We start from the raw sequence: 23,459 nt of genomic DNA on the forward strand, positions 1-23,459 counted from the left end.
CACGCTGGGATGCCACATAATGAGGATGAATTATGTGAAGGTAATAGTGAATGATGGAAGCAGCCCTGACATCATCATCATCATCATCATCATCATCATCTCATCATCATCATCATCCTGCTGTCCTGAAAACTTAAATCCACTTAGACTGTATATTTCACCCTCATCATGATTCACTTGCTCGCATTCTTGCTATCTCACTTGTAAAAAAAAAAAAAAAACTGGGGAAGAAAAAGCTCTCTGTATTGAAGCAGGCGCTCATTCATCCACCAGCTCGCTCTGTGGAGGGGGGAATAGCTCACACGCACACGTTTATCAAGAATGTAGAGGAATAATAATAACCTGAGGTGAAGGATCATACGACGCATTAAAGGGATTCCGCTCAGGATAGAGAAATCTACCTTTTGCGTTCAACCTCTGGAAATATCTCTTCCCTCACGGACATCCCCAGAATGAACTCAGCCGTGTTCGTGTCTCCGCTGCTGCAACTTCTCACCGAGGAGCGGTTCGGTGCACGGATGCGGGAGGATCGTCTCCCGAAATAAAGTTGAGTGAGAGCAAGAACCAAGTTGGACTAGCGCTTGAAAGAAAGGACTCATCACGAATAAATGAATTTAGCCGGATCAATGAACTGGAGAGGTTTTATTTGCAGCGCTCGCAAGATAGATACAGTTCACTTATTTTTGAGAACGCATCGTTTAATCCCCATTGCAAAATCAGGTAGGCCTATGTGTTTTTTATAAAACATTTGCTCGGGCACTTAGTAGCACTAATTAACTCTCAAATGCTGGGTTTAAAAGGAAATGTTCACATAATCTGCAAATCTGCGCCATGGACTCTATGTAGCCTACTTTTTTATTATCTCCCATGTTAAACTGTAACACTGTCTTTCTGGTCTGTCCTCTTCCTAGTCCGGAGAGAATGAGGTGTCGCTGGGTGAAGCATGAGCTGTCAGAGAATCAGTCATAAGCGGCTGTCTCTGCTATGGGAGGGGGCGGCTCTCAGCCTCTGGCTCTGCTGCTGCTGGACCTCCGGGGTCGGTGGAGCCGCAGCCGCAGCCGGACAAGGCGACGGAGCCCCGGCCTCCCTGGGGTGGCTGTTGTCGGATAAAGGGCCCTTCCACCAGTCCCTGGAGTTCACGGAAGCTGCGGAGAGGTACCAGCAAGGCTTCAGCACCCGATACAAGATCTACAGGTAAGACAGACGGAGAGCATTGTGTTTGTTGTGTGTATGTGTATGCATGCTTCTTTCTGGAGTTTCTGGTTTGGGCTGTGTGAGAGTGTTTGTAGGTTTTCACCCAACATGCCACTGTATAATTTCACTAATGAGCACTTTGAGCCAAAAAGGAAGCAATCAGTGAAAGCAGCTGCTCTAGTGTTAGGAATGAAAACCTGCACACTCTCAGGAGAGCCCTCACAGGTATCACACCTGCATCAAATTAGTTGCAAGCTGATGAGCAAATCTGAAGAATTACTGTAGCAATGCAAAGTGTGCCCTTTCTGCAGATACCTTTGTATTCTGAGTGAAAATGCATCATTAATGTGAATACTGTGACACCAAACATTGATCTATTCCTTTCTTGGGTTTATGCTTCAGTGTTTCTGCATTTGATTATACAGCGGGAGTTAATCCCCTGTGAACAGTTACTGTACATTCCTTCAGTGACTTCATGCAGGGCTGCACTTCACTGCTGCCTTTGTCTAAATATTCATCAAAAGCATTCTTAAGATGCAGTATACTGTATTTTTGCTTTGTCACAACTGTTAGGTGTCCATTAAGTTGATCGATGCATTCCAGTCAGTGTTAAGGGCACACACATGCAATAAGATGGGTCTGAATTAGATATATTAGTAATTACATATATTAATGTGTATGTTTATGATTTTGTCAAAGGTCTGTATGTTGATATGTCATTGCTTTGTACAGTTGTTTGGGTGTATTTATTGAGAGATTTTTGGATCTAACAATGACATGTTCTTGTGAAGTCTTTTCCAGTGTGCATTAGTGCAGTTTTTAGATAGTGAGCACTAAGGTGACTTATTAATGCCTCAAGAGTTCCTTCATGCTCTGCATACATGCATGAATCAACTGGTCTGTTATCTCCTCTCAGGAGTCATTTAGGCTGTGGTGTTTATCTCTTAGTGACAGCTGCATTTTTTTTTCAATAGACCTGCTGCACAAATGTCCCAATAGCCCCCTGACTTGAGGCTTTTTCTTTTCTAAACCAGTCACATATTTAGTGAAATTCGTTGAAAATGACAAAAGGAGCAGACAGCTCGGACTGTTGAAGGCAGGCCACTATTTGTATCGGCTGGCATCTCACTGCTCATGGGTCTTTTACCCTGAAGCAGTCACTCCTGCAACCTGTCAGAAGCCTGCAACCTGTCAGAAGGATTTTAGGGAATACTCCAAAATGAAAACTAAACTTTGGTCATTTGCCTGTTTTGGCCATTACTGTCTTGTAGATACCAGGAAAAAATCAATTGTGGAAACACAGAAGGATTTATTCTTAGTAATATGTCATACACATAGCTGTATATTTTACAGTCCCCACAGAGTTGCAGATGCTTAGTATTTTTCTTTGTGCTCTTAAATAGCCTGGAGGCTGAACTGCTTATTCTGCCCCTGTGACCTCTGTAATAACTGAAACATCACAATGAGCATCACGTGTATGTGCGTATGCAGCAGTGTGTGATTAAGCTGTCGATTTGCTCCTCACTGCTCCTTTTGTAGTTTTTCCCTTCTTTAACTTGTTTTCATTGCTATTGATTGCTTAAAGTACATACAGTAAACAGTTTATCTTTAGATAGCTGAATACATTCCTACAGAGGACAGTCCCTCATTTGCTAAATGTGCATGCTGATGGAATAGTTGTAGACTAAACCCTGGGCTGGAACCACAATGCCTATCCGTCCACCAGGGACGGGCACTCAGCCTGTCCCCTCATTATGATGATTGGTTGTAATGACACACTCCACAATGTCCTAGTTCCCCAATTATTTTGCTGCTGATCATTTTTCTCATGGCAGTGATTTGATTGCCTCCCAGAAGGAGAGAGGTACACAGAGCAGCGGGCAGCACGGTGGGAGAGGTAGACATTAACTGATGCTATGGAGGGACGGAGACGAAGAGAGAGAGAGAGAGAGAGAGAGAGAGAGTAGCAGCTGTGTCTCCCAGACTGTTTGTGAATAGCTGGAGTTCAGTGAGACTTGTGTCCAAAGGGCACAAGATAACAAATGATGGCAGCTGATGCGGGACTTTATTTTGGTTTTACGTCTTTCTGTTGCTGTGGGAGTTGCAATGCTGCATGCCAATAAGATCTTTTTTATCCATTCAGGAGTTATTTAAAGCTGTCGCAAGCTTGTTCAGACAAAAGTGACAGATATCAGAGATTCACAACCAGGGGGTATGTGGAAATATTTAGAAGTTGCTCAGCTATTTTGAAAACTTAGACATGATAATTTATATATATTATTAGTAGTGGTGTATTTGCTGTCTTTCCCAATTACCGACAATCCACTAGGTATGACAGTCAGACTGCACACATAGTGGCATGTGATTGACATGTAGCTTATTTTACGGTGATCATCCGTCCATGTGTCAGTTGTCATGTCCAACAACAGAACCTCCTTGATCTTTTTGACCACATTTCTCTTAGCAATCGCCATTTCCTTGCACTTTCGTGAAATTTTGGTGGGGTCCGGGAGTGCACTTGCGCCTGACAGTCGGCTGTGGGCTGCACCTACTTTTATCACCTCTTATGAAACCATTCCCTGTTGTTGTTTCAAATGGGCGAGCATCTATACAACAGAAATTTACGCATTTAGTTGTCATTTGTGATTTTACCTTTGACAGAAGTATGACGTGAAAACTGGCTCGAATACTGACCCAAAGCCCGGCCCAAAGCCCGGCCCGAAGCCCGGCCCAAAGCCCTGTAAATAAGTTGGGCCCCATCAGAATTGGGCTGAAATGCAGGGCTTTTTTGCAAGAAAATGTTTCCAACCAACCTGAGTATGTTTTAACACCTGAACCACTAGACTGGAGCAGTTCTTTTAAAAAAATTGACATTTTACATTTTGGGAAATACACTCATTTGTTTTGGTGAGAGTTAGATAAGTAGATTGATACCTGTCTCAGAGGAGTGTGGTATCAAACTACTAATGTGACTCTGCAAGAAAGCAAACAAGCATATTTCCCAAAACATCAAACCATTCTTGTAAGGAAATTCCTCCAAAAATCAACAACTGCTTATCCCGGAACTTTGTTTCTCTCTTCCCTATTGTCTATGCAGGAAATCCTCTAGGATATTATGGACCTGTAGTAAATAAATTACAGTTTTCTTTTGCAACATAAATGTTGTAATGCAGTTTGAAAGCCTCGTTGCTAAAAAAAAAAAAACAATTGGTAGAATACTGCATCCTGGTTAACAATAACTGGAATCAGGCTAAAGAAATCCCCCAAATATCCAGACAAAATAATCTCCAGCATCATTTGGCAAGTTATCTTCATCACATTGGATGTCTTCATCATCTCTAAATACTAATGAATGTGGTGTTTCCATTGCTTTCACCTCCATTACTTTCTTAAAAACAGTAATAACTCAGTTTTACCAGAGTAAAGGTAATGTTTTTCACATTTTGTTTTATAGCTGTGTATGCAACCTCAGACATCTGACCTGGACACATTGGTATCTTTACCTGTTTCTCTCAAACGCTACAGTGTATATTTGTTTGCAATTCTTAATTGGTGTTTGTATACAAAAAAAACATATATGTTCAATAATTAGTCTAAAACAAGACACCTTCAGCTAAAATTACAATCAGCAGTGTTTGATAGGCACCAGAATGAAATCTATTCTGTTTTGAATGTGTGGTTAACAGTGACAGCAGTGTGTTAGCATTAGAACAAAGTGCTGGAAATCCACAGTGTTGTGCAGGTCGTGGTTAAAGCCATGGCATAAGTGTGTAGAGATTTTAAAACTGTGTTAAAGCAGTGAAAAATGAACTAGAGTTTGGTCCACATGAACTGCTGCTGTGCAGACTGTAGTTAGAGATTTGTACATGCAACTCCAGACTGTCGTCTAGCAATTGAAAAAAATAGTAATAGTGTTAAATAACACAGATCAAATGGACACATCAATGCCCTAATACACTTTATGTGATTCCCAGGGTAAAAGCGTCGGAAAAATCTAACAATGGATAAATAACTGACCACTGTACCTGATTGACTTAAAGAGCACAGTAATCTTGTACTGCCTTTTGAAAAAAAAAAAAAAAAAAAAATACAAGCATGTAGTTAGAAGTGGTTTTCTTATACATCAGAGAGCTCCCTAGGGGATATGTGACAGCTTCATCTTGTGTTAATAATGTTTGTGCATTTGTGTGGTTAGTACACTGTACACTATTATACATTTAGGTACATTCACCGCTGCCTTTTCTTTTTACACAGCTTGTTAAACAGCCGCCTGGGGCCTTTTACATCGCTAAAGGCCTAAGCCAACTGAGCAAATGTCTCTGTGCATGTGTGTGTGTTGCTGTGTCTTCAGGGAGTTTGGTCGATGGAAGGTCAACAGCCTGGTGGTGGAGAAGCGGGAAGGTTTTGGTGGCAGCGGTGGCCTGGCTCTGCCCCTCGACCCCGACTTCATGCACACCATCCGCCAGCTAGGGAGGCGGCCAACCCTCCAGACGATTACAGAGAGTCTAATCAAGAAATATGGCACCCACGTCCTCTTCTCTGCCACTCTAGGAGGTACAGTGGCGTACACAGAGCTTCAAAGCATGCCTGCTTCGCACAGCTTCAAATGCGATTCTGTTTTAAGCACTGATTTTACCGTCTGTTGCTTTCTGAACAACAAAGCATATCATATTTTTTCTGGATCAGTATTTTTTGGCACACAAAAAAACATAAAATATCTCCGATTTGGTGTACAAGAAATAAATTGGAGAAGGCATTGAAAGGCAGATTGTATATTTTTGTTTGGCTGTCAAAAATAGCACGTTTCCCTAAACAGAGCTTCATCACTTTTGTACAACACTGTCATTTGTAAGCAATTGGCTTATCTTTAACAACTCAATATCAGAAATAAATGTGGGTTTAAAAAGTGTCTGCTGTAAGAAAATAACACAGATTTGAAGGAATTATCCAAAGGCAAATCACCTTGAAATGTAGGGTGTTAGATGTTCAGAGCGTTTTTATGTTATTCCCATAAATACTGTAACTGGCCAAAAATCAACAGTAATCATACAAGTTCGCTGTCTCTCAGAAATAAAGACAAAACATTTCTTTATATTTTAAATATTTCATACAAGTGTTCGAAAACCTCTCAGGCAAAAATCCATCATAGAAAAGACAAAGATACAATCACCTCCTTTGAAAGGGGACTCAGCAGACAGAACTGTTTAATAACAAGGTGAAACTCTTACTAACTTGGAGCAACTCTTAATATAAGACGGTCAGACTTTGACCGACGTAGCTGATGTTGGAGGTGGTAAAACTTGATCAAAAGGAAGTTGAAGTCGGCTGCAAGAAAAAATTTTGAATAGTCAATTCAGATGTTTTGGAGGCTTTGGAATTGCCTTTTGACAATATTGTTTGCTCAATTGTTTAACACGCCCTGTGTTTAAGTTTACCTAATAAGGACCTCTAGCAGCTAATGACAATTATGACTTGTGTCTGTCGGAAACAGAGGCAGAAGTAGCATCATTTTGTTCTAAATCCATAAAACATTGGAGGGGGCATTGCAAGGTGGATGGAAAGTGTAAACTTGGACACAAAAGGCCGCCGTTTGTTTCTGTTTTCCACTGACAAACAATGTAATCCTGCCCATAGGGACATTAGATCATGACTGTTAATGTGACTATTTTCTGATCTGCCACCATTACAAGGGTTTGGTTTGGGCTTGATTTTTAAAATAGATAAATGTTGATTGTTGGTATAAACAGGAAACAAAGAGCACTGTCCTGAGTTCAAGTTACACAAGTTTTATTCTTGCCAACAAAATACATTGTTTTCTTACAATCATGACTGTGATTTTTCCTTGCATACAGTTTTGGTGACTAAACCTAAACAAACATCAACCATAGCAGTGGCATTTCAGAAAACAGTGGTCTGAGTAATTTCTGTATCATTTAAATGTAAAAGGAACTGACAACTGATGTCATAGATCAGAAAGCGCTCATGTTACACTTTCAAAGGCAATGTAAGGATTTAGTTTCAGAGGACTTTTATAATGGCACACCAATGGCAACGGCTTATATATTTATTCTTGTGGTCAAACTGGGAAGTGTTGCATGAGTAAGATTAATAAGGTTAATCCCAGGCAGACGTTTTGCTGATTAAGATAAATCAGATCTGAAGGAAAACCAGAAATCTTATAATGATGAACAAAAGATTTCAGGTTCTGTTTACCCGTGTATTGACAGTATAACCTTCTTCTCAATACACTACAGAGCATTACAAGTACAAATGTCACCAGAGTGACACTCGAGGGACTATTTTGGAAAAAAAGGGCAGATAAAACTTGCATTTAAATGGCCTTAACTTGCTGTTATAGTAAAGAGAGGATTTAATGTTGTTGAGGTTTGCTAAAAAGCACACCCTCTGTAATTCAAATTGCACTTACCACTCTGAGACACTGGCTGTATTTTTCTGGTAACTCAGCCCTTCATATTAAAAAGGTATTGGCTTATAAATGACCTGCAAGTTATGTAGGTCACAGTGTGGACACTATGCTAATGCTTTTACCTGCAAATGCAATAACCCACAGCTGAATTTAGCACAATTTGACACAATTTCTCAGGGGCACATTTTGAAAGTTATACCGAGAAATGTGGGGGGAATTAACTATTGATGTAAAAATGTCAATGAGGCAGTTTGGAGAAACAAAATCTCAGAAAAAAAACGGGGATAAAAAAAAAAAGGGAATTCCATCACTTCATCGTTCTGGGGCCAGATGCATAAAACTCACAACAAAATTTGTGTGTGTACTCACAAGCAGTGTGGTCAGATTTGTAAATCATGCACCTGATTCTTCTTTAAATCTCAGTCATTGGGTTACCAGTCAATGAGAAGAACAGCAAAGAAGCAGCGCAATTTCACCGTAGTGTGGCATCTGAAAGGTGATGAATGCAATGAATGATTCATTGCATTGAGCTCATATTTGAAACAGACTTGACAATGTGCTTTACTATTGTTGTAAAGTGTAAAAAGACCTAATTAGTCTGTGGTTGCAGTTTGGTTTCCCAGGCTGCTTTTTATAATGTAATAATTGTAATTGTTTGTGATTAAGATGTTTCCAATTGTAGAATGTGCTTGGATCCCAGATAAGACCTGAGAACTTCTGTTTTGTTTTTAATGTCATTTTTGGTTAATATAATTAAGATAATTAGAACAATTAGGGGAAGTTAATCAAGGATCTTGGATAAGCTGTCTGTTCCTCGAGAGTTTAATAGATGCAGAGATCTTGTCTCTGCCAGACAAGAGGCCCTATCTTGCATCTGGCGCAGCGCGGCGCATAGCCTGACTTAAAGCTTGACACAAAACCTGACACAAGTGTCTTTGATATTTTAAGACCGTCCAGCACCTACGTCATTTAAATAGCAAATACACCATGCATTGGTGTGTTCTTTTTGCGCCCATGCATATGCTGGTCTTACAGGGAGGTGTGTTCAGGTGAATTTTTGGTGTATTGCTATATTGAGGCAGCGGGAAGTGATCGCGCCATTGACCAAGCATTTCATTGTTATTTTAACACCAAATTAGTAAAATGTGCTGAGGCTTATTCACAGCCTGCGCACACTATGCTTGTTACACACACACAGGGAAGCGCAGCAGCATACAAACAAAAATATGATGGTGCAAATCCGCCATCATAATAGCAATGCGCCAAGGTACAAACGCGCCTGGTTTTTAATGGAATTTAAAAGAATGCGAGATGACACTGTGATTGTGATTGGCCCAAAACACACCTATGAGTTACAAAAGACACTAAGTACAACCCTTTTGAACCACACAGACCTTTTTTCCGCCTTCAAACTAGCAAAAGTGTATTTGGACATACCCTAAACGCACCTGCACCGTGTGCTTCACGCCGTGCACTTAGATCATTAAAATAGGGACCCATGTCTCTAATCTAATCCAATCCTCCAAACCATTAGTTCCCTCACAACACTTAGGTCACTGTAAATTGAGCTTTTGGAAAACTCTGGCCAGCTTGAATACTTCTTAGAAACACTGTTTTTGTGTTGTTACATTGACAACAAAAGTGTTTTGGTTTAAACGTCAAAGTGTGCGCCGTTATTTCATTCGTGAGACTTCAACAATGAGGCTTCATTTCTTGCAGTGGCAGTCATGACCAAAATAGTACTGGTAAAAGGCTTGCTAGCAGAACATTTTACATATTTACACATACATGTACAGTTACACTTCCATTTTATTGTGGAAATAATCCAACACTGTCACCACAACACAGACCCACCGCCAATGTCGCCAGTCTTGGACGAGGCCGTTGGACTTCAAGTTAGTGGGTAGTCTTCCGGTAACAGCTTTTTTTATGATATATTTTTTTTAATGATTGGCCAACATGTTCTACTTTTTCTTTGCGCTACTGGGGTGATGTCGCCGTTTGTTGGCTTGGCATGCTCATGACAGCACTTCAATTATGTTTTAGCATCTTCATGTTTTAGGATTTTTTTTAAATACCTGTGTACATGTGGACTAGGCCTTAATCACTACTGCGCTTTTCTATCTGATCTGAAAACCTACTAATGAAAGATGAAAGATTAGTGCTCTTCTGTCAGATCTAATGAAGCTCTCCTTTTCCTTCTGCCTGACTGTCAACAGGGGAGGAGTCTTTGACAATATTTGTGGACAAAAGAAAACTCAGCCAGGAGTCTTCACCCACAGGGGTCGATGGCAGCTCTAGCAGGAGCTCAAACACTACGGGGTCGGTGACCCTGGAGGCCCTCCACCAGCTGGCTGCTTCCTACTTCACAGACAGAGAGAGCACCCTGCGCCGGCTGCACCACCTCCAGATTGCATCCACTGCCATACGGGTATGTGGAGGTCAAGTAGAAGTGAAAATACAGCAGCAGTCTGTTGCTAGATGTAAGGCTAAACAAGCACTGTATGAAGGCTGCATGACTCATTCAGTCATCAGGGGAGGAACATTTATCAATAAATAAATGCATACACACATTTCACTAAGTTAGAATTTACCCAGAATGAGGCACCAATAAAATACTGTGTTATTTTAAGTATGTACATAAATGCCTACATAATTTTACAGGTACAATGGACTTGACATTTCAGCAAGAGAGGGCAGTAAAACACAGTTGTTATCTAGACTGACTCCTGACAGTGGTCTTTTGTTATATTATAGGATCCATATTGTTGATGCACGGACATTTACTCAACAATTAGTTGAGGTGGAGCTAGTTTAAGTGGAGCTTGACAGTTTCATCAATAACAAAGACTCAGATAAAACCGACTCATCAAACAGATCATATGGATTGTGTGTTATATGTTAATCTGAAAAGTAACAAGGTACTATAGCTTTAAAATGTAGTGGGTCAAATATACAATATTTGTCTCAGAAAGAGGGAAGAAGAGAAGAAGTGTAAAGTAGCATGAAAGTACCTCAAAGTTCAGTACTTCTGCATCTTTCCACCACACAATGTGTGCAGAGCAACGTTTACATTCATGACACTTTGGTAACTCAACTTTAAGCGCTAACATGCACCAACAAATCCTTTAATTCCAGCTCAGGGAATTTACTTCCATAACTTTTTCTACTTTTTAATCAGGTAGGATTAAGAACAAATGCTTATTTACAGAATTGGCTAGACACCAGGAACTTAACATGTTGTAGCTGCAGGGGTTCAGCAAATCTATCTCTCCTGTTTTTCTCTCTTAATCGTGCAGTTTATTGTCACATAAAAAAAGCTCATGTGTGCAGAAGGCACTGGGATGATTTGATTTGCATCAGACTGATAAATTAATTTGTTGAACTTTTATTGTAAGATGGTCAAACATGTCTTTGTTAATCACCCATTACAGACTAAGTGACTGACTGTTTTATAGCAGTGGAAAACAATATTACAAGATACAATGTCTCAAAGCCATTGCCTCCCCGCTATCAAGCTTTAAAGAGGAAAGTGAAGAGCCGTACGAGGCGAGTAGCAGTGGCGGTGCCTGCACTAGGAAACACCAATCATCCATTTTATCATCTGAAATGGCCATTAGAGTGTACACATTAATCAGCCTGAGGGGCAAACGTAGATGCTAAAGTGAGTAGCCACTGATGAAGACAAGTGACCCACTCCCCCCTTTCCCCTCCTAAACTGAGAACGTGTTCCTATGGTTGTGCATCAGCTTGATGGATTAGAAATATCATTCCATTAATTTCCAGCCAGGCTGACTTCCATTTATTTGCCACTTTGCAGTGTGTGTGGAGTTCAGGCAGATTGAAGATCAGAGCAAGAGAAAAAGAGCAAGAGAACGAGATGAATACTACTTTTTATGAGGGATGTAAAGCAGTACCTGCGATACATGGCCATTCATTAAAATCAAACACGGTAGGCTATTGAGGATGAGGAAATAGGATAGATCCTGAGCATAAACTTATGCTAAGAGGCATAAGTTATGTGTTTTTGTGTTCCAGCGTTTCATAAATTGTAAATTTAACACCAAGATGAATTATTGTTTAAATTAAGCAATGATGTAAATCAGTCAGGGGCACCATAGCTATTAAGAGGACAAGCCCCCCCCCCCCCCCCCCCCCACACACACACACACACACACACACACACTTTTACCATGTAGAAAACCAGAAGAAGCATAATTGTCAGCACTGAGGAGAGAGACGATAGAGCGCTGCAGGGGTGTGTGTGGTTTAACATTAACGTACACATCACCACAAACACACACACCAACTTCAGTACACACACATTTACACACATACTCACACACAGAGCAAGTGTTTCGTTCTATTTTCTTGATTTTATGATTTTTACCTTTTTCTTTTAAATCTCATTATGAGCCTTCTTGATGCTTTGGCAATGTTGTCATTGTTACAACCATGCCAATCACGCATATTAAATAGAATTTAAATTGGGAGACAGGGAGAAATAGAGAAAGGTGAAGAGTTGGTGAAAAGTGGCCTATTGTTTAGTTATAAATAACTGACTTGAAACCCTGCTTTGACACTTTTCGACCCGCCTGTCCGGAGAGCCTCTCTAGCAGTCTCACAGTATGTGTGTAAAATGTGTGCGCGAACAAAGCAAGCAAGTTAATGTAATTTAGCTTTGAGCCAAAGGCCTCAGGTCTTGGTGAATCTTGTTGTAGAAATCATTGGATGATAAATGTAGTTTATTGGAGAATGCAGTGGAGCACTTTGACAACCGATTTCTTTTCCACTTCACTCATTGTTTCGATTAAAGAAATGTATTTAACAGAAATTGCGTACAAGAGATCCTCAAGCCACAAACCTGTTAAAAAGGTAATAGAGTAGGAGAAATGATCTACTCTGTTAAAACACCCCCCCCCCAAAGGACCCCCAGACCCCCGTTAGATTGTCCCATCCACATGTCCTATGCTTCCTAGTTTTTCAGTAAAAGGGAAGTTGATTAGTTGATTTCTTTTCTTAGATCACAACCACTTATTGTCTCTGAGAAAGCTTTTTAAACAAAGACCTTTTAAATATTACTTCTATGACTCATTGCGTTTAAAATCCATTTGAGGCATAAAAAGCATTTGATGAGGCTTTTCAATGTTCTTTTGGCATTTCAAAATACACATAAAGTAAAAATTAGTTACTAATCAAATTAATACGAAAAGATCATGTAAAAGTTACGTGTTAGATGACTTTCCCCACTGACTAAACTAAGTCTATCAACTGCCTTGTTTTCTGTATTGTCAAACTCAAGAGATGAAATACAAAAATCACAATACAAAAGATTCATATTCTCTTTATTTCTTTGCAGGTGACAGAAACCAGAACTGGGCCGCTTGGATGCAGCAACTATGACAATCTGGACACTGTCAGTTCTGTACTGGTTCATAGTCCAGAAAACAAGGTTCAGCTACAAGGTAAGATCTGCTCCCTGGCGCATAATGGTGACATCAGCAGTAGCCACACATGACACACGCAAATGGGAGTAGATGAAGAAAAGAACCAGACGCAAGCTTTAAAGCTCGCAGCAGAGAACAAATTAGCGACAAGTTGTCAAGTGGAGGTAATGTACAGTGTAGGTTTTAGTTTGACCATGAATAAATGGTGCAGCCCATCAAGACAAAGTAAAGGTCCTACCGTCCTTTTTCTTGATTCTCTTCGATTTCCCCTGAGGAACACAGCTCCAAGCCCATTGTGTGTTAAGAACATAAACGTTTAAAAATGGGTCGTAGAAGTTTCTTTTCTTTTCCTTTTTTTCTTTTTTGTACTAAGAAATTCCTAATACACCTGGGCACTGTGTTTTTTTTGTTAACATTACTCAAACAGGAGCAAATAGACAGCTAGATAATATGAAGCCCAAATACAGAACCAAGAGGAGTCAGGAGTCTAGTTTTCTTTCAGACCACTATGCAACATTATGCTGAAAGATTATTGTAAATTTTTTCCCCAAGGACGCCCAAAATAAAGACCTCAGCCATCTTCATCCAGTTTTATACTTTCCACAGGGCTGCAGGTCATCCTTCCAGGCTACTTGCAGAGCCGCTTCATTCAGGCGGCACTCAACTACATCGGCTGTAAATCTGAGGGCCAGTTTGTTTGCCAGAGCAGCGACTGCTGGTGCAAGTGCAGCGTGGACTTCCCTCAGTGTAACTGTCCTCTCTCTGACCTGGACACTCTGGAAAGCAATCTGCTGCGCATCGGAGACACCTTGAGGCTGACCTACCAGAAGTTTGAGGAATCTGGTGAGTCAGAGATTTTAATTCACTGTGAGATGAGACCTGGAAATGTCAGCTTGAATGGTCCAAAACCCACGCGTGGAACATTGGCTTTTAAAACTCTCAAAATGCTGGACTTCATTTATTTTTCACAAAGTAAATAAATATAAACTTGTCTTGTTTTTGTTCTAAATGTATTCTTGGCTGTTGAACGTTGGCAGCTGCCAGACGCTGAATCAAGAGACCTGTCAGTCATTGTATCAGATCAAATGATACTTCTGGTGCTTTTTAGGTGTTCAGGGCTCCAGTGTCTGAAAATACACAGATATTTTAAAAAGGCCATCTGTTCTCACCAAAGTGCTGTAAGGAATCACAAAAAGTATAATTAAAGGCATATTTCAATATTTGAGGATTAAGGTTTTCTTGCTAAGAGCTATGAGAGAGTATGAGAAGAATACCACTCACCTGTACTGTAAATAATAATAATAATTCTTACAAAAACCGAAGCGTAAAAATAGTCAAGCGTACAACATGTTGTCTAACACAACGAGATATGACATGGTAATTAGTGAGCTTTTGAGGTGCTGCTAGGTGGATAATGTTACCTTTGAACAGAGCCCCCTGGTTACAGCTTGGTCTTTATGCTAAGCCAACTAGCTGCTGGCTGTAGCTTTATATTTATCGTGCAGACATAAGAGTGGTATCCATCTTCTCATTTAACATTTGGCAAGAAAGAGAATTTGTTCCCAAAATGTCAAACTATTACTTTAAACTCATGTCAGTATGCTCTAATAATGGAAAAGGCTACCTCTGCATAAATTCTATCAATTTAGAAAGGTAAACCAACATACAAAAAAAAGGTTATGAAATCACAATGCAAAATGTTGTCCTATTCCTCTAATGTGTTGAACTAACCAACACAGTTAGAGCACCAGTGAGCTTATTGTCATGGTTGTCGAAAGTAACTCCCACCCAATGTGACGCTCTTTGATTGATCGTGTGACATTGAATGAAAGCCCTGGAGTGTAAGAGCACACTGTGTTTTCCTCATTCATGTCTCCTACAGTGAATTCCCTCAGCTCTATGTACTTGAAAAGGGGTCTTTACATATAAATGAACCAACAATTACACAAAGCCTGGCCTGCATCCAAGAACCTAATAATGTATGGTATTATTTCATTCATTTTGAGACAGTGCTATAATTACCATTTAAACACACCGACACCGTACAGGAAGATAAGTAACCTCGCCTGTCATTTACACAGAAATTTACGACATTTGCAGCAACTCTGATAGATTGTTTTGTGGCACAAATCAGAAAGAAAGAGCCTGCTGTACTACACTATTATAGTACGGAAAGAGACTGGCAGAGAGTTTATTGCTTTCACGTGTGCACCTATGTGCAAGTAATTTGTACCAGGTGAAACACAGATGTGTCAAAGCTGAAAAAGTTTTGTCATGCGTCAAAAAAAAATTCTAATATAGAGTATAATATATATATATACTGTATATATAATATTTATAATAATATGTGTTTACATGTGTTAAACAAAAAAGTTCATTATATACTGTATATATATTTATGATGAAAAAAGTTCATTATAAATAAATGTATATATTATAATATATATATATATATATATATATATATATACTGTATATATACATATATATATATATATATATACTGTATATATACATTTATATATATTTTAATTAACTTTTTTTTGTTTAACACATGTGATTTAAGTCACCGTGGCAACCCAAGCCTTACTTTCACATTGTTGAAGGCAGGAACAGCAATTTGCTTTCAATTTTACTCATGTCTAATTAGAGACTAGTTGCTTTGAAGGTGTACTGTACTGTACCCTGGCAACAGGTGGTGATTAACATGTATCCTCTCATAAAAGCAAGATATGAAAAGGACGTTGTCCTCTGACATGCTCATGAGATCGGCATTCCCTCCAAAGAAATTTCAAATAACAAAACATGCTTTCATGGCATATTGCAGCTGTTGTTTCTCCTCTTGAGCTGTTTGATTTTCTGGGACAAACAATGAGGGGGAGATGTTTTTTTGGGAATAATGTTACCCTTCGGCTCATTGCCGTAGGCAGAGTTTACTCATTCATGTGCTTTTTCTCCTACCAGAGGAGTTCCAAAGCTTTGTTGGGAAACTGCCAACCCATTACGCTGTAAACACATCTGTTGTGGAACACATGTGGATGACGGATGCCAGCATGCTCCAGCGCTACAGGCAGCTGGAGACCAGTAGCAACCAGCTTTTCACCAAAGCTCGCCGCGCCGCTAACAAGCTCTTCAGCCTCAGCAAGAGATGCCGAAAAAAGCCCAAAATAGTCCTGCAGAGGACAAGGTAAGAGGCAAGGCAAGAACAAGAGAGGGGAATATTTATACCGCAGCCTGTTAACCCAAGGTGCTCCCCAAAAGTTATAATTATGAGAATGATTTATGCACCAGATGCTGGGAGAAAGCAGCAGAGCGGGATGGTACTTATTAGAAGGCACTTGAGGAAAAGTAGTTGTCAAGTGAGGCAAAATGTGCTGACAGGAACAAAGCTGCTCCTCTGTTCCACCGGCGGGGTGGTGTTTAGTAGACAAATGAGACCATGTTTGGCCAAATAGACACATTTAACTGTCTGCAGGTTTAAACCGCTTTACAATCAATCCAGCATCCTAAAATTCCTCATATAATAATCCATTTGTTTGAACAGAATCACATCCAGGAATTTAAGCTGCTGTGGCCAGCAATATATAATGACTTTGCTTATATTTATTACTGTACTCCCACATGGATACTCTATTTCAGCAGCCTACCAGAGGCCACTGTGGTTATAACTTCTCTAAGATTTATGCCACTCTCATGAACACTCTATATTGATAGCTATTTTGGGCAGGGAAATTAACTAAATGACACAATACATCAGCTTTCTAGCCAAATGCCGACAAAGTCTCTCTTAGTTCACAATCCAATTACACATCTTTATCACACCCCTTCTGCTTGTAAAAAAAGATTTCAATAGTAGTTTAGGGTCACTGGGTAAGTCCGTTTCTTTGTGTCCCTTTGGAACAGAATATTGTGTTTTTTATTTATTGTACTTAAATAACATTGTTATGTGCTGTATCTGCTGTAAAATAAACAGTATACATTTTAAAGAAAGGAAGACAGTTACGATGCATTAGGGTATGTGTTGATACACGAACCGTTCTGCGCATGCGCAGATGATAATCATGATGTACGAGTTCTACTTTATTTGTGCTCATTTAAAATACAATCACTCAATACTTGTCTTTATTATTACTGTAAAGTCTTAATTTAGTTATAGCCTGCTTTTTCACTGTTTGAGTAACGTTAGTTACTTTGGTAACTCCAGATTCTATTAGTATAGGCGTAGCCCCTAAGGGCTACGCTATTGGGTTTATCCCTTCGCGCATGCGCAGTCGTGAAGATTTTCTTTCCCGCCCTAGCGTCCAGCTCGGGCCTCAAACGTCCGCATTTAACTGCATATATACAGAGCGGACACCGTGGTTCGACTCCCAAAACTCAGCTTTTTTTTCAACAAAGGTTCTAGGGCAGGTGGCCCGGACCTTAGAGGGCTACGCCTATCTAATAGATCTGGAGTACCAAAGTAACTAACGTTCTATTTCGTATAGGCTTCCCGCCCTCTAAGGGCTACGCTATTGGGTTAGGGCGAAGTGAGGTAGTCAATGCACCTGCGGCACAAGGTCCACAACCGAAATACACCACATTGCCCCAGCAACAATGTACGAGGCTAGTCAGAGTCATTCTTCTGACAAGCCTGCCCTGCCAATGCGTGGCCGGAAAGGTTCAATGTGGCCCGCAATATATGCGTAGTACAATGTTTAAGGGGGGTTAAGCGTGATTGATCCTGTCGCGCATGCAACGGGAGCCCATGATACCTCGTGCGTGCAACGGGATTATGACAATGTATGAGATAAAAACTGTGTCTCAAAAGGGAAATACCAGGTACAGGAGAGGTGAGCAGCAGAGCAGGGTCATTCAGCACTAGGTGTGAAGGAGATGGCAACAATCAAGGATCCGCTTTTTTTTTTTTTTTTTGCACATTCAGCGCGGCATTACGCGTCACTGACTGGACAAAACCGCATTGAGACATGGAAGATTCAGACATATCTCGCCAATAAAAAGCGGATGAAGGGGCACGGGGAAGCCCAGGAGGCTGCCCGCAAATGTCGGCTACTGCCATGCCTTTAAATAGAGCCGCAGACGCCGACAGAGCCTCGTAGAGTGACCCGAATGTCTTGGGGGGGGCTCTTCCCTTCCGAGCTAAAGCCTGGGTAATAGCCTGCACAGCCAGTGAGACAGACGCTGTTTTGACGGGCTGATCCTTGGGAGTGTTCTCTATATGCACAAACAGCTGCTGAGTTTCCTGATATTTGCCGTGCGTAAAATGTATTGTGACAGAGCGCGCACCGGACACAACCGGTGGGAAGCCCCCCTCCGCACCGTAGCGTGAGGGTGGGGGGAAAAAAAACCCTCGAGGGAAAACACCCTGACCGAAAAAGAAATAGTTAAGTCTTCCCGGGGTGAAGGAGGGATTTGGCGTAAGGTGGCTGCGCTCCGTCCCCTCCCAATGGAGAGGCAGGACGGAAAATGACAGTGCACTAAATCACCCTTTTGGCCCCTTAGGGCAAGGGGAAAATCGTCTAAAAACGAAGCATTTTGAGCAACCTGTGTCAAGGGCTCAAGGGGGGGGTTCCCTTTAGGAAAAATTTGTTTCAAGTGAGGCCCCAAAAGTGCGACCGGGAAAAAAGCTGCTCCTTGTTCCAAACCCCGGGGTTTTTGTTTAGTAGACAAATGAACCCCTGTTTGGCCAAAAAAAACCCTTTTAAATGTCCCGCAGGTTTTTAAAAACCCCTTTACAAACATCCAGCCCTCCTAAAAATTTTTTCAAAAATAAAAAAATCCCTTTTTTTGAACAGAATCACATCCAGGAATTTTAAACTGCGGGCCAGCAATATAAATGGGTTTGGGTTAATTTTTTACGACTCCCACATGGAAATCTATTTTAGCAGCCTACCAAGGGCCCTGGGTTATAAAAATTTTTCCCAAATTTTTTCCACTCTCTGAAAACTCTATATTGATACTATTTTGGGGAGGGGAAATTAACAAATGACACAAAACATAGCTTTCCCAGCCAAATGCGACAAAGTCTCCTTAGTTACAAATCCCAATTTCACACTTTTCACCCCCTTCGTTTGGGAAAAAAGATTTCAATAGTTAAAAAAAATTTGGGTCCCCTGGGGAAGCCCGTTTTTTTGTGTCCCTTTGGAAAAAAAAATTGGGGTTTTTTTTTTTTATTGTTACTTTAAATTAAAAATTGGGGGTTTTTTTTTATCTGCTTTAAAATAAACAGGTTTCATTTTTAAAAAAATGAAACCGTTTTCGATGATTAGGGGATGTGTTTTATACCCAAACCCCTTTTGCGCCTGGGGCAAATTAAAAATCATGATGCAGTTCACCCTTTAATTTTTTGCTCCTTTAAAAAACAATCACCCCAATAAATTTCTTTAATTTTTTACGGGGAAAAATCCCTTTAAATTTTGTTATAGCCCTTTTTTTTTACTGTTTGATAAAAGTTATTACTTTTGGGAACTCCCCGATTCTATTAGGGATAAAGGCCCTAGCCCTCTAAGGGTAGCTTTTTGGGTTTTTCCCCTTTTGCGCATGGGGGCAGGGCCAAAATTTTTTTTCCCGCCCCAGCGTCCCCTCGGGCCTTTAACTACGTTTCCCCATTTAACTGCTATATACGAGCGACCCTTTGTTCGAATCCCCCCAAAAATCAGCTTTTTTTTCACAATTTTTAGGAGCAGGGGGCCCGGCCCCTTTGAGGGGTACGCCTATCTAATCATCTGGAGTTTTCCAAAGTAACCCAAAGTTCTATTTCGTATAGTCTTTCGCCCTCTAAAGGGGTACCTATTGGGTTTGGCAAGCTTAGGGAGTCCCAAAGCCCACCTGCCGGGCCCCCCAAGGGCCACAACCGAACATACACCACATTGCCCCCCAACAAATTTCAGAGGGTAGTCAAGTTTATTCTTCCAAACCTGCCCTGCCCAAAGGGGTTTTTCCCAAAAGGGTTTAAATTTGGGCCCCAATAAATGCAGTAGTACAAAATTTAAAGGGGTTAAGGGGAAATTTATCCGGGGGCGCATGCAACGGGAAAACATGAACCTTGGGGGGGGCAACCCGATTATCAAGGGATTAGAAAAAACGTGTCTCACAAAAAATTTCCCCCCGGTTTGAGGTGAGACAGCATAGCCCCGGTCATTCACAAATAGGTTGAAGGATTTTCAACAACAAGGGATCCCCTTTTTTTTTTTTTTTTTTTGCACTTCCCGAGGGGCGGGGTTAGCCACTGACTTTGGACAAAACCGGGATTTAAAAATTTAAATTTTTAAAATATCTCGCAGATAAAAACGGGGGTGAAGGGGGCCCGGGGGAAACCCAGGAGGGTTCCGCGCAAATGTCGGGGTACTGCCCCCTTTTAAAAAAGCCGCCGACCCGAAAAGAGCCCCCCTAATGACCCGAAGGGCTTGGGGGGGGCTCTTTTCCCCCCCCATATAACCCGGGGAATAGCCTCGCACAGGGGCCGTGGGAACCCCCCGCTTTTTGAGGGGCTGACCTTTGGGGGTGTTTCCCCCATACTTCACAAACCCCTGCTGAGTTTTTTCCCATATTTGCCGTTTCTAAATGTTTTTTTACCCGAGCCGCACCGGCCAACCGTGGGGAACCCCCCTCCGCCCCGTTTTCGTGAGGGGGGGGAAAAAACCCTCGAGGGAAAACACCCTTGAACCCAAAAGAACTTAAAATTTTTTTTTCTTTGGGGTTTTAAAGGAAGGGGTTTGGGGAAGGGGGGTTCCGCTCCCGTCCCCCTCCCAATGGGAAGGGGGACGGGGAAAAATGACAGTGCACTAAATCATCACCTTTTGCCGACTTTAGGGCCCGGAAAATTGGTCTTAACACAGCATTTTTGGGGCAAAACCGTGTCAAGGGCCCAAAAGGGGGCCCTTTCCCCCGGGCCCCCAGCACCAATTTTTGGGCCCTTGGGGGGGGAGGGGGCGAACAAACCTTTTTTTTTAGCCTAAACCCCCCCCCGGGAAAAGTTTCCCCAGGGGGTCGCAAAAACTGTCCTCCACCGAAAACCTTCGGGACAGTTTAGATGGCGCTGCTAGGGTTTGAAATTGGGGTGGAGCCAAATTATTATCCCCAAAATTTTTTAGGTTTCGTCAGCACAGAGGAGGGGGCACGATGTGGGGCCCCGCGCCTCTCTTTCACCACCCCTGGAAAGGGAACCACGCCCCTAGCCTTCTATGGTCAAGGGGGCCCCTGGGCCCTTATGTGGTACCACGGCCGGGGGGAAGCCCCCTCTCTGAATCCCCCCTCAGCAAACCCGCCCCACATCCTGATTTAAACCTGGGGGAGGCAATCGCACCGTTTAGCTGCATAGTCTCTCTCCGCCCCGGAATCCCCCGGGGGGGGGCCCAAAACAGCTGAACGAGGGGTTTGGGGAAACCGGACCGCTCGTGCGCTCCGGGGCCACCAAAAAAAACAGTCCTCCTCCGGGTCGCTCCGGAGGCGGGGATCAGGGAAACCCGGGGAAAAACCTATAGGATTTTTTGGGGCCCGGGTTTTGGGGAAGGCCCTCCCACGCCGAGGGGGGGGTTTTCCCGCGCGGGGCAAGGAAACCCCAGTGGGGCCTGGTGTTCTCCCCCGTTAACGAAAAGATCCCCTCCCTTTCCCCCAAACCCCCCGCCAAAAGTTTGAACATTTTTGGGATTCAATCTCCACCTTTTTTTGTGGGGGGGGCCCCCCCCTGATCAAGTCGGCTGCCCGGGTTTAAAAACCGGGGATATATAAAGCTTTTTTAGAGACAGCATGTGGCTGTGCCCCCCCAAGCAGGAGGGGTTTTTGGGTATTTCTAACCGCCGGCTGAAACGTATCCCCCCCCCTTCGGGTTTTAATTTCCCGGGCCCCCGTGAGTTTCCCCTCCTTACTACAAATCCTCCCCCTTTACCCCTTTGGGGTAAAAGGGTTTTAAAACCTTTAGCCCCCGGGACCCCCAAGGGATTTTTTGTGAGGGGAGGGGGAGAGGCCAGCCCCCTCCCCCCACCCTTTACTCCACATTCCCCCCCCCCCCCCGTGAGGGAAATGTCCCCCGGGCCAAAACCCTCACTATGATCACTCTGCCCCGTGGAAACCCCGGGAAAAACAGGGTTTTTGGGGGCTTTCCCCCCTTAAAGCCAGGCTTTATTGGGGGAAAGAGGGATGGGCAGCTTCCGGGCCTTTTTTGGGGAATGGGAACGAGGGCCCCGGCGGTGAAACCACCTCTGGGGCTTTTCCCATTTTGGAGGAGACCCCGGGGGGCCACCGGGGTGTGCCGCGGGCATCAGCCCCCAAAGGGGGGCATAAAAATTACCCCTGACCTGTCGCCGCTCCCGGGCCCGAACGGGACAAAAAGAACATGGCTTCCCCCTCGGGGCGACAGCCTTTGGCTCTCAAAGCTGACGAGCTCGTCCCACGCCCCCCCAAAAAACTATCGATTGTGCGGGGACAGGGGCCTTCTTCCAATTTAAGGCAAAAACCCCGCGTTTTTTGGGCCCGCCGAACCCCATAGTTTGGCAGCGCCGCCCCTCCCGAGAGGGGGCTAGAATTAGCAAAAACGTTTTCCCGGGAAAAGGGTTCACTGATGCCCGCCCCTCCCTAGAGGGTTTTAGCGCCGTTTTTCCCTTCCCTTGGAAAGGTGCGGGGGGCTAGGATTTTCCAACGGGACCGGGGGAAAATTGGGGAAAGGGCCCCTTGGAAGGAAACGCAGGAATTTCCCCGTGCCTGGGGGATTTTGGTGTTTAAAGTAAACGTCCTTTTAGACCATGAAAGAAACCATTCCCCTTTTGGGGGGGGAAAACATTCCCCAACCCCGTTTCCCCGAAGGGGGGAGCATTTGGGGGGGGCCCCTGCAACCTTTAATTTTGGGCGGTCCCCGGGGTGGGGGCGCAGGGCCCCCACTTCTTCGGGGGGAAAAATAGCGAGAGAAAAAACCCTTTTTTTTCCCCCCTTGGGGGGACGCGGGTAGGGTCCGCCGCCAGCAACCCCCCAACCCGCGGCATTGGGGGTTTTGACTCTGCCGGGGGATTAAACCGCCCTCCCAACACACCCCGAAAGGGGCGGGGGGGGGCGAACCCGGAGGGGGCCCCCTGGTTTCAAACTTTGACATCCCACGGTCCCCTGGTGTCCAAACCAATCCATGCCCCCTGCACTCGACAGTTTTGGGGGACACAGGCCCGAGTGTTGTTCCCCCGACAGGCAAGCAGGGGGCGCCGGGCCCATCCCCCCCGTGGCGAGCGATTTATCGCTCGCCCCGCCCGGGTTTGGGCTTTTTTTTGAAAGGGCAGTGGCCGGGCCCCCGTGGGGCGGGGGCGGTTTACGGGGTTAAACCCACCCCCGCCCCGGGGCCCGGCCCCGCCGTGGGGAGGGGGGTGGGCAAGCGTCGGCTTCCCCCCCTGGGGACCCCTCCCTTTCCGCTG

General features: G+C 43.2%; 1 protein-coding gene and 1 long non-coding RNA gene across 3 annotated transcripts in view; one reads left to right on the plus strand and one right to left on the minus strand.

Moving 5' to 3' along the window:
- Positions 1-23,459, plus strand: part of LOC116699389 (BMP/retinoic acid-inducible neural-specific protein 3) — a 27,619-nt gene continuing 4,160 nt past the window's right edge. The window contains exons 1-7 of one of the 2 annotated variants that reach the window (XM_032531930.1): positions 1-40; positions 912-1,194; positions 5,546-5,748; positions 9,841-10,052; positions 12,981-13,086; positions 13,675-13,911; positions 16,033-16,255. In XM_032531930.1, the coding sequence (XP_032387821.1) occupies positions 944-1,194; positions 5,546-5,748; positions 9,841-10,052; positions 12,981-13,086; positions 13,675-13,911; positions 16,033-16,255 (1,232 nt within the window). In that variant the 5' untranslated portion in view covers positions 1-40; positions 912-943. Of the gene's footprint in view, positions 41-226; positions 721-911; positions 1,195-5,545; positions 5,749-9,840; positions 10,053-12,980; positions 13,087-13,674; positions 13,912-16,032; positions 16,256-23,459 lie in introns of those variants that run through there. The other variant, XM_032531929.1, reaches the window with a different exon arrangement.
- LOC116699390 (uncharacterized) overlaps positions 9,595-23,459 on the minus strand; it is a 20,735-nt gene continuing 6,870 nt past the window's right edge. Inside the window, exons 2-3 of the long non-coding RNA XR_004334420.1 lie at positions 12,583-12,587; positions 9,595-9,670 (exon numbers count right to left, since the gene is read on the minus strand). This is a non-coding gene — a long non-coding RNA (uncharacterized LOC116699390). The remainder of the gene's footprint in view (positions 9,671-12,582; positions 12,588-23,459) is intronic.

This window comes from Etheostoma spectabile, chromosome 12 (genome assembly GCF_008692095.1).
Source record: "Etheostoma spectabile isolate EspeVRDwgs_2016 chromosome 12, UIUC_Espe_1.0, whole genome shotgun sequence".
NCBI lineage: Eukaryota > Metazoa > Chordata > Actinopteri > Perciformes > Percidae > Etheostoma > Etheostoma spectabile.